The 14289-nt window shown below is 32.5% G+C and overlaps 2 protein-coding genes and 1 long non-coding RNA gene across 3 annotated transcripts in view; 1 reads left to right on the top strand and 2 right to left on the bottom strand.

Annotated features, from left to right (window-relative positions):
- Positions 1 to 1247, bottom strand: part of LOC145058513 (uncharacterized) — a 1611-nt gene extending 364 nt beyond the window's left edge. Inside the window, exons 1-2 of the long non-coding RNA XR_013686411.1 lie at positions 414 to 1247; positions 82 to 290 (exon numbers count right to left, since the gene is read on the bottom strand). This is a non-coding gene — a long non-coding RNA (uncharacterized LOC145058513). The remainder of the gene's footprint in view (positions 1 to 81; positions 291 to 413) is intronic.
- A 7173-nt stretch (positions 1248 to 8420) lies between these two features.
- Positions 8421 to 10564, top strand: LOC145059190 (annexin D5-like). Its single transcript, XM_079007049.1, has 6 exons — positions 8421 to 8667; positions 8872 to 9017; positions 9209 to 9427; positions 9724 to 9939; positions 10043 to 10132; positions 10230 to 10564. Exons 1-6 carry the CDS (start codon positions 8592 to 8594, stop codon positions 10431 to 10433), a joined length of 951 nt encoding a protein of 316 aa, XP_078863175.1. The 5' UTR covers positions 8421 to 8591; the 3' UTR covers positions 10434 to 10564.
- Positions 10565 to 10779: 215 nt separating this feature from the next.
- On the bottom strand, positions 10780 to 13785 carry LOC145059188 (G-type lectin S-receptor-like serine/threonine-protein kinase SD3-1). The gene is made up of 2 exons (XM_079007048.1): positions 13553 to 13785; positions 10780 to 13408 (listed from the first exon to the last, which is right to left on the bottom strand). The coding sequence occupies exons 1-2, from the start codon at positions 13770 to 13772 to the stop codon at positions 11148 to 11150; spliced, it is 2481 nt and encodes an 826-aa protein (XP_078863174.1). The 5' UTR covers positions 13773 to 13785; the 3' UTR covers positions 10780 to 11147.
- Positions 13786 to 14289: the final 504 nt, after the last annotated feature.

The following is a 14289-nucleotide window of genomic DNA, read 5'->3' as shown; positions in this document are numbered from 1 at the left end:
TTATAAAACTAAATTGGGTAGATTTTTATAAGTATAATGTTGTTAATAAGAAGATGCTAAGAAACAAATGAAAGAAAGTACCTGATTAGTGATTTCCATGCCCATGTAATTTACACCAATTTTCTCTCCATCTTTGCTAAAAACAGGTTCAACATATATTAAAAATGTTTTGGCACCAAATAATTCGGTCTCAAAAGTTATTTTTCCTTTTCCTGGTAATCCTTTTTCAAGAACTTCTCTTTTGAAGTCCTGGGATTCCTTTACACCGCCACCTTTGAATATTTCTATATCTGTTTTCCCAATTATATCACGTGCGTGGTATTAGAGAAAAAAAAAAAGACATGGTTCAAAAATCTATTAACTTACAACAAATAATAACTTTGAATTAATAAATTTGATGATGATCATATTACCTCTTCTCGTAAACTTGGAAAATGATTATAAATGAAGCGATATCACAACTCGTTCATTAAGCTCAAATTAAAATGGATTTATCAGTCATCAATGGATCTCTTGAAAGTAGTTCATCATTTGCGGATGTCAAGAAAGAAAACAAACTGAATTGGAAGAAACAAACTCAAGGTCACCAGAAAAAAGTTATTGAGTTAGAGAGAAACGAAGATAAAACATGGTGGTTTTTGAGCACATTGTAACATATGACTGAAGTTCAGTGAGACATTAACTAACACTTGGTATGCAAATCAGATTTTTTTCAATTCCACCACCATTGATGTCACCATTTATGATATACTTCTAAACCTTCCAACATAAAGGGAAAAAAACAATGAAAAAACTTATATTAAAACTATATAAAACACGAACATATAGAAGAAATTAAAGGAAACGCCCAAAAGGAGGGCTCAAAGAGAGCGATGTGTGTTATGGTCCATACCAACCAATAGTTTTCATATATGGTTTTTTTGATGTAATTAGAAATCCTTAATAATTTACATGCCTGATTTGTCGGGAAAATTTAAAAATATTTGAAGAACAGGCATTGAGTTGACTTCTCTGCCCTCTATCTCCAACCGAAAGGGGCATGGGAATTTTTGCTTTGAAAATCTTATCGGTGAACGATAGTGTGTTGAAGTATGAGAACGGATTAAACTAACCATGTGTCATCAGAAAAAAAGAAGGGAGATTATCATCTTTTGGCAAAGAAATAGAGGCGGTGGGAATCTGGTTAAAACCCGGCGAGTACAAAGAATGTTTAGGAAAAGAGAAAGGTGGATTGATGCTTTTGTGGGTAAAGAAGATTCAAGAAGAAGATTAAAGTTGTGGATTTGAGGGGGTGATATAGAGGAGATAACACGTAGTTTGCCACTGAACAAAGAAACAAAAAAAAATTAAAATTAAAAATAAAAAACGCAGCAAACAAAAAAGAAAAAAAAAAATAACAGTCAAAGTACTGTTTACAAAGATACCTTGGAATAATCCACTATCGGGGAGAGGCAAAGACACATGTAAACCACTATAAAAAAAATTAGTAAATAAATAAATGCAGAAACTACAAAAAAAAAAAAAAAAAAAAAAAAAAAAAAAAAAAAGAAAACAACCAATGAAATCAAAGAACTGTTCCCTAAAAGTGTTTGAAATTAATCTATCTATATATATAATGACATGTGTGTCATGTATTAAGCTTTGAGTTGAAGTCTACATGGTAAATTCCACTTGTTGAAGAACTTAGTAAAATGGGGATTAGCAAGAGATAAGTACTACAAGTATATGTACAGTTTAATTCATTTAATGAAAATGTTTTTAGTGATTCTCTATGGTTTCTGATTTAGCACCGGTTTTGTATTAATTATATTGTAATTGAAAGAGTAAATTACACGAATGGTCCCTATGGTTTAGGGTAATTTGCGCGCTTGGTCCCTAATATATTTTTTAACTCGGAAAGTTCTTACTGTTTGTTTTTGTTACGCGTTTGGTTCCTACTGTTTGTTTTTGTTATGCGATTAGTCTCAGTCTCACCTAAAAAGACTATTTTTTGAAGAGAAAAAATTTTGTGGGATAGGTAAGGTAAAATAAGAGGGGTTGGTGTTGGGGTGTGTTTATTTAAATATTTTAAAAAATTAAAAGCAAAATAGTTTTTTTAGGTAAGACAGGGACCAAACATGTAACAAAAACAAACAGTAGGGACCTTTCAAGTTAAAAAAATAAGTTAGGGACCAAACGCGCATATTACCCTAAACCATAGGAACCATTGGTGTAATTTACTCTAATTGAAAAGAGAACAAATAGACTGTATTTCCATCGGACATTTACATCACAACAAATAATGTTGTTTAGTTGCTAACTAGATTATGACTCGCGTAAAACGCGGGGAACATATAAAAAATACATATAAAAGTATAAAAAGTTGGCACAATAGTTAAAAAGAAAGTAACAAAAATAGAATTAGTTTTATTGGTAACATTGAAAAAACATTGAAATGTCTGAATATCTATAATCGATGAAGGACCTTTTTGTAAACAACGTTTTTTGTTTTATTAGTTAGACGGCCTTGTCACATATGAGTACCTTCAATACGATATCTTTTTTTAATTTATACTCTTCCTAGGTTCGGGAACCAATGTCAATTGTCTTTTTTCTTTCTTGTTGATGTATCAATTAATGAAATACAAATTGGTGCTACATTTTGGAGTTTTTAGTGCTATTAGTCGATTTATTAATGATCTTCCGGTAAGTTCATGTGTTTTTCAAAAAAATTACAACTTTTTATATTTTCTTCGAGTTAATGTTTTATTGATTTGTAATAATAATAATAATATGATTGGTGTAGGAGGGTCCTCAAACACTTGTGGGAATTACATTTGACTCATTGCAACAAGTTATTTAAAAAAAATAACCTTTCAAAAAGAATTATTCCTTCAAGCTCTTTTGCATTTTTTATTGCAGCCATTGATTTTCTTAGTTCCAGACATATATGATGTTTACACTCCTCTCCCCTCTGATGTTATTGTTTAACTTTCTAAGGTGATGAAGTTACCAAAGACTAGTGTTGACAATCATTGGACATTAGCAAATAACATAAATGCTTTTTCAAGAATCTTGTAAGTAAATCTACTTCTAACTCAAGTTACGACAACACCCTTGTGTTTGTATGTCGTGTGTTTATCATAACATTTATTCAGGGTATTAGTATCAATGTATACATATCTCCAAATATAAGTCAATTTTAATCAAGGGGCAAAATACTCCTTTTTCTTGAGCTGACAAAAAAGTTTAACCTGGAGAACACGAGTGCGACCTATATGAAAACTGTCAAATGTCCTCTAGAATCTGAAATGTTATAAGTTGTCTTTGTAGTTGAATTATCTGTTATGTTTCATTTTCATTTAAGTTCTATTTGGGATTAAACAAAAGGAAAAACAACATAATTTCGTTGTATGAAAAAAATTCAGAGTACAAGGCTATAATTGGTATAAAACCCTAAAATGATAGTTCATAACATTGACCTAACTCATCTAATTTTGTATCATACACTAAAAGAACAAATAAAAGAATAAAAAAAAATAGTTGCAATGAAAACCTTGTTTTGTGTACCAATAAGTTGGCATAAAACTCAACAGTTCTTGAACATAGGAATAGTCTACTCCACAAAAATGAATCGGAAACTATAATAAGGAACCAGTTCGTGTACATATGCAGTCCATATTCAAATCCAACCGTCCGAGTATACCTGAAAGGCTAATTTTCTCATGTAGAGCATGAAAAAATCACCGATGAGAAATTCATTTGGTGGCAAGTTAAAAAACTTTTTGAATGTCGAATTCCTATGAGGTGACTTCATATTAAGATGTCAAGAAGTTAGAATAATTCGTATAGATGTGCAGTTCATAATCAATACTCCTATAATGCAAAAGTTAAAAGATTTTACAAAAAAAAATGAAAATAAAATGCCCTAAAAAAGAAGTGTAAAAGGGTCATTTATCAAACTTTAGATGACTGCAAAAAAGAAACACTCTTTGTTCATACTTACTTCAGGCATACATCATTTTAATAATGCAAATGTCAATTTACCTATAAGGAAATTAAAAATAAATAAATAAGCCAAAACTGAGATCCTTTTTGACAACATATGCATCCGACTTAACTATATTGGATCTTGGAAAACAAATGTATTGGTTAATGCAAGTGATGGATATGAAATTGATTTTCCAACATCCATTTTTGGGTAACATCCACTTTCATATCCCTTTTACACATACTTCGGCTCTCCTCATGTGCGTTTCTTGCTTCTGTTAAAAAATACAAAGTTATACAACCATATAAATCATATAAGAATTGCACTTTTAGAAAGCATGCATATTATGAAATAAGGTTAGATCACGTTTGGTATTCAAATGTAAGAATCTTAAGAATGACCTAACTACAAAGATTCCCAAGTATAGTGTCTCACGATTGGTTTTTTATTCCAGTGAAGGGGATTGCATCGCATTACATCGATGATATATTATATAAGAAAGTAAGAAATAAGGCCAAGTGGAACTTGATGGCAAAACACCATTCTTTCATTGGTTATACTGAAAAATATATAAATTTTACAAATTCTTAGAAGTGGATATATTTTGTTTTGATAATCAACCTTCAATACATAAAAATCCCAAATCTTCTCGATGATAAACTTTGATGGTACACGGTCATTACAATTTTTTTTGTCTTAATAGCTTAAGCATCTAACAACGGCTTAAGGATATGAATACAAACTAAAGAACTACATACAATACATACCTAATAACCTAAAATGCTCCAAAGATTCAAATATTTTTCTCACACTTCTTCTCTCAACTTTTTCATATTAACGGCATGTCTCCAATGGGTTGAAGCGCTTCAACACTTATGAAATTGTTCTTAATCTGTAATGATAACATAAGATTTTAATCTTAATACAAATATAAATTCTATTCGAGTACCTAAAAAACTACATTATGGTGTCCCTACTTTACAGTATTAGAGAAATAAATAAATAAATTCATACATTTTTTGCAACTTTTTCATAATTTGCATGAAAAGATCTATCAATCTTTTTCTGGTCAAGGATTTAATCTCCCTCATCATACCAAAATCATTGTATATTAATAATTTATGATTCATTATTCATCCGAGCCAATTGCAAAGTTTCTAGGATGAGGATCAACATGAAAAAAACTGGTTGGTATCTACATAAAATAGGAAAAATATATTCGAAATTCAGAAAAAATAAAAGCATTTTCTATTTTTTTTAATAAGCGTGTTCATCTGAGTGTTCGGCGTCTTATTTTGGGAGTTTTTCGATACTATTTTTTAGTCCAAAAGAAAAGTTCCATCTTATTTTAGAGGCAAAATTATAAAATTATCCACTTCTATTTTTTATGATCATACAGACAAATGTTGACCACTTTTTTATATTATTTTACCAACTACTCAATCAATTTGAACTCTGGATAACTCACCTAATATCTTTTAACGACAACTTCTTTGTCTATTCTATCGTTTTCTACAACTAAAAGCAAATACAAAAAGAGATATATTTAACTATCATATTACTTGTTCCATCACTAACAACAAAAAAATCTAGCAAGAAACATATTTGAAGATTAAATTGTTACCCGATGCAAATCAACTCCTTTTTTATTCCCTTTTTGTTTATCTTCATTTGCTGATACCATAAAAAAATGGTATTTGCAAGATGGTGATAAATATTCTTGAGGTACTGAGTGTCAGTTAACATCAAGAACACATATCATAATTGTGTTCAACAAAAACCAAAATCAACATCAAGATAGCCCTCAAGAAAAAAGTAAGCAAACAAAAGGTATATATATATATATATATATATATATATATATATATATATATATATATATATATATATATATATAGCTTTTGTTTGCTTACTTTTTTCTTCAGGGCTATCTTGATATTGATTTTGGTTTTTGTTGAACACAATTATGATATGTGTTATATATATATATATATATATATATATATATATATATATATATATATATAGAAAATGGTGAAAAAAATGAGGGAAAAGAAGAAAACAGTAACAAAAAACGTATAAAATGCAAAGCAAGAGGTTGAAGTGGTGTAGAAAAGAAACCTATGAATAAATCAAAAAGACGAAGGCGTTAACTGTGTGTGTATGTCATCTTTCTAGTTTCTACAACAGATAGAAAAAAGGAGGCGAAGAAGGAGTGGCGATTCCTTTAATTCCTGAAAGCAATGGTAGAAATTAGGTTTTTTTCATAAAAAATGAGAAATAAACACTAGAAATCGAAACATAACAAATCTTTTATAAGTCATTGTGCGGAGAAACAAATAATTGACTGGAAGAAGGAGAACCCTAAGGTGAAACCCAAGAAATATGAAGAAACAGAAGGAGACGAAATAGATGAGTGATTGCGGTTGTGATCATATGATGAAAGGGATTCGAGGTTACATAAGGATGAATCAAAGAGATAAGATTATGGATTGTCTACGCATAAAGACATGGGAAGAGAAATTGTATCTGGATTCGAGGTCGTAGAAGGGAGAATCGATTGAATCGTTGTGAAAGAAGATGTACGCATCATTGAAATTAGTGGGAGAATCCTTCTTATGTATCTTCCAGCATCATTGATCTTTATATTTTCTTTCCTACAATAAATTGAAAAGAAAATAATGACTGTGTTAGTGATTTTCAAACCAGAACAAAAGAAACGGGTAATGAGGGATGAGGTTGACCAAATGATGATGTCATTGATAAATTTCTTAATTTTAAAAATAATTTTATTTTTTGTGAGATTTAATTGTCATTAATAGATTTCCTAATTTTAAAAATAATTTAATTTTTGGTGAGATTTATTTGACTTCAATAGATTTCCTAATTTTAAAAAAAAAATTATTTTTGGTTAGATTTTACTGTAATTAATAGATTTCCTAATGTTAAAAGTAATTGTCATTAATAGATTTCATAAAATTGGTGAAAAGATCTATCAATCTTTTTCTGGTCAAGGATTTAATCTCCCTCATCATACCAAAATCATAGTATATTAATGATTCATCATTCATTATTCATCCGAGCCAATTGCAAGGTTTCTAGGATGACGATCAACATGAAAAAAACTGGTTGGTATCTACATAAAATAGGAAAAATATATTAGAAATTCAGTAAAAAATAAAAGCATTTTTTATTTTTTTAATAAGTGTGTTCATCTGAGTGTTGGACGTCTTATTTTGGGAGTTTTTCAATACTCTTTTTTAGTCCAAAAGAAAAATTCCATCTTATTTTAGAGGCAAAATTATAAAATTATCCACTTCTATTTTTTATGATCATACAGACAAATGTTGACCACTTTTTTTATATTATTTTACCAACTACTCAATCAATCTGAACTCTGGATAACTCACCTAATATCTTTTAACGACAACTTCTTTGTCTATTCTATCGTTTTCTACAACTAAAAGCAAATACAAAAAAGAGATATATTTAACTATCATATTACTTGTTCCATCGCTAACAACAAAATAATCTAGCAAGAAACATATTTGAAGATTAAATTGTTACCCGATGCAAATCAACTCCTTTTTTATTCCCTTTTTTGTTTATCTTCATTTGCTGATACCATAAAAAAATGGTATTTGCAAGATGGTGATAGATATTCTTGAGGTACTGAGTGTCAGTTAACATCAAGAACACATATCATAATTGTGTTCAACAAAAACCAAAATCAACATCAAGGTAGCCCTGAAGAAAAAAGTAAGCAAACAAAAGCTATATATATATATATATATATATATATATATATATATATAGAAAATGGTGAAAAAAATGAGGGAAAAGAAGAAAAAAGTAACAAAAATCGTATAAAATGCAAAGCAAGAAGTTGGAGTGGTGTAGAAAACAAACCTATGAATAAATCAAAAAGACGAAGACGTTAACTGTGTGTATGTCATCTTTTTAGTTTCTGCAACAGATAAAAAAAGGGAGACAAAGTTTCTATTTTAATAATATTTAAAAATTATCGCTAAAATAAAATTGGAGTGTTACATAATTTCTCGCTCTTCTTTCCATTTGGAATCGAACTCGTGTTCTTGAGTCACATTCCCAAATTTAAAGTCACAACGTCGACCTTCAAATAATTTCCCACAATAACTCTTTTGATTTTCAATATTTTACTCAACCATGCCGGTTTCAATATCAATTATCTTTAAATTTCAGAAAAAATAGCCCTTGAAATAAACTAAAATTTGATATTATAATAAAGAAATAAGCACTTGAAATAAATTTTAAAATATTACATTTCGTTTGTCCGAATCAAAATGTTAACCACGAATGCCATAATGACACGCCATTAACATTTTCTATCTTTGATTAGGATTGACTGGTCTAAGCCAACCGTTCCACTTTGATCAATTTAATAAGTCCATCGTGTAGAATCAATCACTCAACTTGATTGACAAATTACAAGTGTTGACGGTTATGAGAAGTAGTTGAGGTTGATCTTGACCGTTTTGGAGCGATCGATCATAGTCATATAGAAACACCAACATATTTCTCTTAAATTTTTAGTATTTAATTTCGTCGTTTCCAAATCCCTGAACTCACAATCTGATCAATTATGGCGACTCTCACAGTTCCTCCGACACCGTTTTCTCCCCACGACGATGCCATTCATTTATATAAAGCTTTCAAAGGTACATCCTTTAATTGCTCAAGTCAACTTCACCCATTTTCTTTACATCGTTGAATTAACGATTCGATTTTGAATGATGACATGATCAAAATCTGATTTTGATCGACACCCTCTTTTGTTTTTTCCTGATTCTTTATTAGAACGCAATCGTTTAGATTCGATCTTGGTCAAGTTTATCAATTTCACTTCTGTTGACTTCAATCAGGATTTGGATGCGATACTGCGGCAGTGATTAACATTCTTGCGCATCGAGATGCAACGCAAAGGGCGCATATCCAGCATGAATTTCAGAGGATGTATTCCGAAGATATTCTTAAACGTTTGTCTTCTGAACTTAGTGGCAAATTAGAGGTATATAGTCAAGTTTGACTTTCGATAGTTATTAAATTTCAAAATTGATGACAATACTCTAGTTAGATAGATCTGTAGACTGTTGTTAGATCTTGTTGACTAGAAAAGGATTGAGATAAAAAGATAAAAGCATCAAAGTGAATTCTGAATTTGGATTATATTAAGTTTGACTTTTGAAAATCATGTCACAGACTGCAGTTTTGCTTTGGATGCATGATCCAGCAGGAAGAGATGCGATTATATTAAAGCAGGCATTGACCAAAGATTTCATAAATCTTGAAGCTGTAACTGATGTCATTTGCTCACGAACTCCTTCCCAGATACAAACTCTCAAGCAAATTTATCACTCAACTTTCGGGACTTATCTTGAAAAAGACATTGAAATTCAAGCTTCCGGGGACCACGAAAAGGTCAAATCTTTTTCACATTTTTATCAATCTATCAAGTTTTATTTATACATTTGCAAAAAAGGTTATTTTTCTAGCATCTTATGGGCCAGTCCAAAAAAACATCATGTGAAATGTAAATCAGGTATAGAACTGCCACCTAGGTGGTTGACATAAGAGCTTTGTTCCCACAATGAGCCAAATCCACGTTGGAATTGAAACCATATAGTAACGTGTAGATTTTGCTTTCTTAGTATAATTTTCTGCTGTTTAGGTTATAGAAAGACATCATTTGATTGAAAAGTTAAATTCTTGTGTAGATATTGCTTGCTTTAATAAGCAGACCACGTTATGAAGGAATGGAAGTTGATAGGGACATGGCTGCAAAAGATGCAAAGGAGTTGTACAAGGCTGGCGAAAAGAAATTAGGAACCGATGAGAAGGTGTTTGTGCACATTTTCAGTGAAAGAAGTAAAGCACATTTGGTTGCTATAAACTCATTCTACCATGACATGTATGGAGGGTCTCTAAAAAAGGTTAAAAAATATGTCCACACATTTCTACTCTACAATTTTGAATCCAAGCTTTTGCTAACCAAATGACACATATTCTTGATTTTGAATCTTGACCATCTTGTAGGCCATAAAAAGTGAAACTTCCGGGTTATTTGAACGCGCACTTTTGACAATCTTACAATGTGCTGAAAATCCCGCAAAGTATTTTGCAAAGGTGGATTTTTTATTCAACCAATTCTTTGCTTTGTTAAATGGTGTATTCCCTTTTTTTTACAATATTATATTGATATCGAAATAAAAAATGTTTGTAGGTGTTAAATAAGGCGATGAAAGGCTTGGGGACTGATGACACGACCCTTATAAGGGTGATAGTGACAAGAACTGAGATCGATATGCAATATATAAAGGCAGAGTACCATAAAAAGTACAAGAAAACTTTGAATGATGCAGTCAAATCCGAAACATCGGGCAATTACCAGACATTCCTTCTCTCTCTTCTTGGCCCAAATCACTAGGCCAAGGTGCTTATCATGACTTCTTGTGTTTGTGCATGCTATGTATTAAATCTAAAATTGCATTATGTGCTTGTTTTGATCCTTATACACCTATATGATTCTTGCTTATAAGAGTGATTAAATTACTTTAATTTTAAACCAAAAGTCGAATATTTTACATTCTTGCAAAAGAGTTATCCCTCCAATAACCAACTGAACAGACCCACAACGCCCCAAGAAACATCATATGAGATATAGATCAGGTATACAAAAGTCTGACATAAGAGCCGGACAAATAAGAAGCCAACTCACATTGGATTTGAAAATCCCACAACTAGAACTATTAGCTAACTTGAACACTTGACCATTTCAAAAAAAACCATGAACATGACCTTAGAAATTTTTATTGAAAGATTTGAACATTGCCTACGCTTTTTCTAAGCTTCATATTCATTTGGGGTTCGTCTTACAAAAAAATGGAACCCCATAAGTTAAAAGCTAGGAAACTACCATCTAGAGTTTCTGAAAGTTATTCTTCCAACAACCTTGAGCTGATCCACACTGTCTTAATCTAGGAGCAAGGTGAGATGTAAATCAGATACACAACACAACAGTCTCCTAAGTGGCTGGCATAATAGCACATTGCCCATAAGCATACCACCCCGTAACCAACTTTGCTTGGGGCTACCACCTATTCTAAGAAAACAAGGCTAGGTGAAAGTACAAAACTACCCTCTAAGATCCCGACTCTATTTCCCCTACAACAACCACACCTTCCTTCTCCGTATCATCACCATATCTATAAGCAAAACTCGATGGTGGTCTATCAACAGAAAGAGTACCTTCCAACACCTTCATCACTTCACCAACCGAAGGTCTCAAAAATGGCTGATTTTGCATACACCACAAAGCAATCCTCACCACTCTTTCAACTCCACTCAAATCCTCATTATCTAAATACTTCTGTTCTATAATCACTTTCTCCATCACTTGATCCAAACTATAATCTCCCACTGCATCCCTACCACACAACACAATCTCAATCAACAGTTTCCCAAGCATGTAAATATCTTCCTCTGATGGAGACTGGTTTGATGAAGACGATGAAGATGAACACAAAAAACTCTTGATCCCAAAATCGGTCAATTTCGGAACCATTCTTTCATCAAACAACACATTTTCAAGCTTCAAATTTCCATGAGGAATGCATAGTTGACATTCAGTGTGTAGATACGCAAGAGCACGTGTAACCCCAAGAGCAATATCAACTCTTTTTTGCCAATTTCTTTCAATTTGATCCTCAAATACCCATTTGTCAGCAGACCCATTTGAGATATATTCATAAATTAACACCACCTTCTGTTTCGGCTCAAAGCAAAACCCTTTTACAGACACTAAATTCCGGTGGTGGGTGCCACCCAAGACTGCTGTCGCCTTCACAAACTCCTTCTCCGACACCACCGTTCCCTCCACCACCTTCACCACCACTGCCATTTTTTCCGGTAGTACCCCTTTGAACACTGAAGACCCAAGAGGAGTTGAAAATCCCGAAGTGAGTTCTTCCACTTCCTTGAAAGATAATCGAACAAGTGCAATATTATTAAGGTTTGTTTTAGCCCCTATAACTATCTTCTCAGAGTTTTTTCGCCTTTTATGATAAACAAACAAAAGGGTAAACATCTGAATCCCTAAAATAACCGAAACTGTCACTAAAATTACAAAAGCAATTGCCCCTATAACCTTTCTATAGTTACCTTGAAATGGGAAAGATATTGATTTAGGGGCGGCATTAGGGTTGCCACCCTTGGTGGCAACCGCCTGTGGGACTAAACAAACCTTCAAGAATGAAGTTGAAGGGATTGAAGGGCCTGTAGATCCACTAATAAACCCGGTTCTTTTCAAAGTGCATAAACCCGACCCATCATTCTTTGAAGTTAGTGCTAAACACGTGGTGTCATTTGAGCAATATTCTTTACAAGATTCTTCACTCAACATCATATCGATATCATGAGGAGGGTATAATCCATAGAGAACGGTTTGTTTCATTAACAACATGCTTGTATGATGTTTACAGTTTGCTAAATCAACCATTTTCTTGCACCCGGAACCGGAATCAGATGAAGGAATGGAATTCCCCTCGTCTACGGAATCGGAATACAAACAACCACAAATGGGGCCGGTGGAATTATACCCACAAACGCTGTATAACCCACAAGAACCAAACACGTTGCATTGATCTTCTACAGCTTGCCAACTAACTTTCCAAGAACGAAGAACATTATTCCATGAATATATTCTCAAGTTCCCATCTTGATCGATTCTAAGATGCCTTAAATTCACAGAAGTGTCACCAAAATCGGTACTTGATATTGACCAAATAACTTTATTACTATTATCGTATAGACCCAAAACGCCATTTGAATCGAATCGAACTTCTTTGATTGTTGCACGTGAAGTGCTCAAATTGGGTTTCCAGTAAGTGATGTTGCTTTCCCACATTAAAGCGATCCCTTCTGGACGGATTACAAATGTGTAGTAACTGGTAATCGATTTTGTGGAAGGGGGTCGGAGATTTTGTGGGTACCGGAGAAATTGGCCGGGGAGCAAGGTGTTGGTCGGCCGGTGAAAGCTTTCCCAAATGACTGTATTTTGACTGTCGATTAGAACTAGATTGCCGTTGTTCAAGAGGGTGACGGATTCAACTCCTGAATTTGAAGTATTACTACTCCAAACTATGGAATTACTAGGGTTTTCGAACAAGATCAGTCTCCCATCCATGGAAAGTTTCAATGTAGAATTGATTGGAACCCTAACACCACCACCAACAGTCCAAACAGGCAAATTTGCTGTTTTGAGACCTAAATTGTACCTAATCTCGACTACGAATTCGCCACCATCTTTCTCGAAAAACCCAAATTCGAAAATCCCATTTTCAGAGACCAAGTTGTTACCTTTACGATTACCATCGACATAACTATCAGAATCATAAGCAGACCCTGAAATTTCAAAACCTAAAGGAGCTGAATCCATGGGATTTTTATCGCATAGCACGCAATTAGCGAAACCCAATAGGACTACAAGAGCGAAAGCAGAGCAAGAACAAGAAAATGTGTTGAAAGAGACGATTCTAAAGCTCTTACCTTTGATATTCTTGATGGGTATCTGAAAATCCATGAGAATAAACAAAGATTCCAACATTTTTAGCTTAAAGAAAGCAGAAAAAAATATTGTGCTTTTGTGGGTATATGAGTGATGGGAATGGGAAGCAAGAGAAGATGAGGTTTGTTGGTTTGAAGAGATTATTTGTATTTGTTGGTGTGGTGTGGATGCAAAGTGATGTAAGTGGGGCAAGAGACGCATGTTGAGTGATCGAAGACGAAAGTGTTGTATTGGTCCATTATTTACTTATTTTAAATTTTAGATGGCGACCTATTTTGAATCTTGAAAAGATAGACGTAAAAGAAAACAAAACTTCATGTGCTTTTTGTGAAGATCGAGGTTACTATGATAAACTTGATTCCTTCTTGTCTTTTTTCCCACTAATCATGGTATCTTGTTCACTTTGCTCCTTAAATCACTCATGCAACTTTTTATATGTGTGTAAATCGTTTTTTTGTTGTCAGTAAAAATAATGTTTTTAAACAAAATTGAAATTTGTAAAAATAATAATTAATTAAGTGAATCGTGAACATTTGAATTCAAAATATGGTTAGAATCCAAGTGAAAGAAACAAGTAAATAAATGCTATATTACCTAACTGAATGAAATGTAATAAACCTAACAAAATAAAGAGTTTTTTATAATATGAAAATGAAGATGAAATACTGATAGATGTGTACAACATTGTATTAAAGACAGACTTCCCTATTTGTGCAAT

This window comes from Lactuca serriola, chromosome 6, assembly GCF_051521515.1.
Source record: "Lactuca serriola cultivar US96UC23 chromosome 6, Lser_US96UC23_V15, whole genome shotgun sequence".
NCBI classification, from domain to species: Eukaryota; Viridiplantae; Streptophyta; class Magnoliopsida; order Asterales; family Asteraceae; genus Lactuca; species Lactuca serriola.
The sequence above is the reverse complement of the archived record's forward strand: the minus strand, read 5'-3'. Positions and strand labels throughout refer to the sequence as shown.

What these genes read in the sequence shown, in the direction of transcription:
- LOC145059190 (XM_079007049.1), top strand. Translation starts at nt 8,592, where the DNA reads ATGGCGACTCTCACAGTTCCTCCGACACCGTTTTCTCCCCACGACGAT. An exon ending in AACTTAGTGGCAAATTAGAG is followed by an intron (nt 9,018 to 9,208) that starts GTATATAGTCAA and finishes ATCATGTCACAG; the next exon opens with ACTGCAGTTTTGCTTTGGAT. An exon ending in ATGGAGGGTCTCTAAAAAAG is followed by an intron (nt 9,940 to 10,042) that starts GTTAAAAAATAT and finishes ACCATCTTGTAG; the next exon opens with GCCATAAAAAGTGAAACTTC.
- LOC145059188 (XM_079007048.1), bottom strand. Translation starts at nt 13,772, where the DNA reads ATGCGTCTCTTGCCCCACTTACATCACTTTGCATCCACACCACACCAA. An exon ending in ACCCATCAAGAATATCAAAG is followed by an intron (nt 13,409 to 13,552) that starts GTAAGAGCTTTA and finishes TTGAAATTTCAG; the next exon opens with GGTCTGCTTATGATTCTGAT.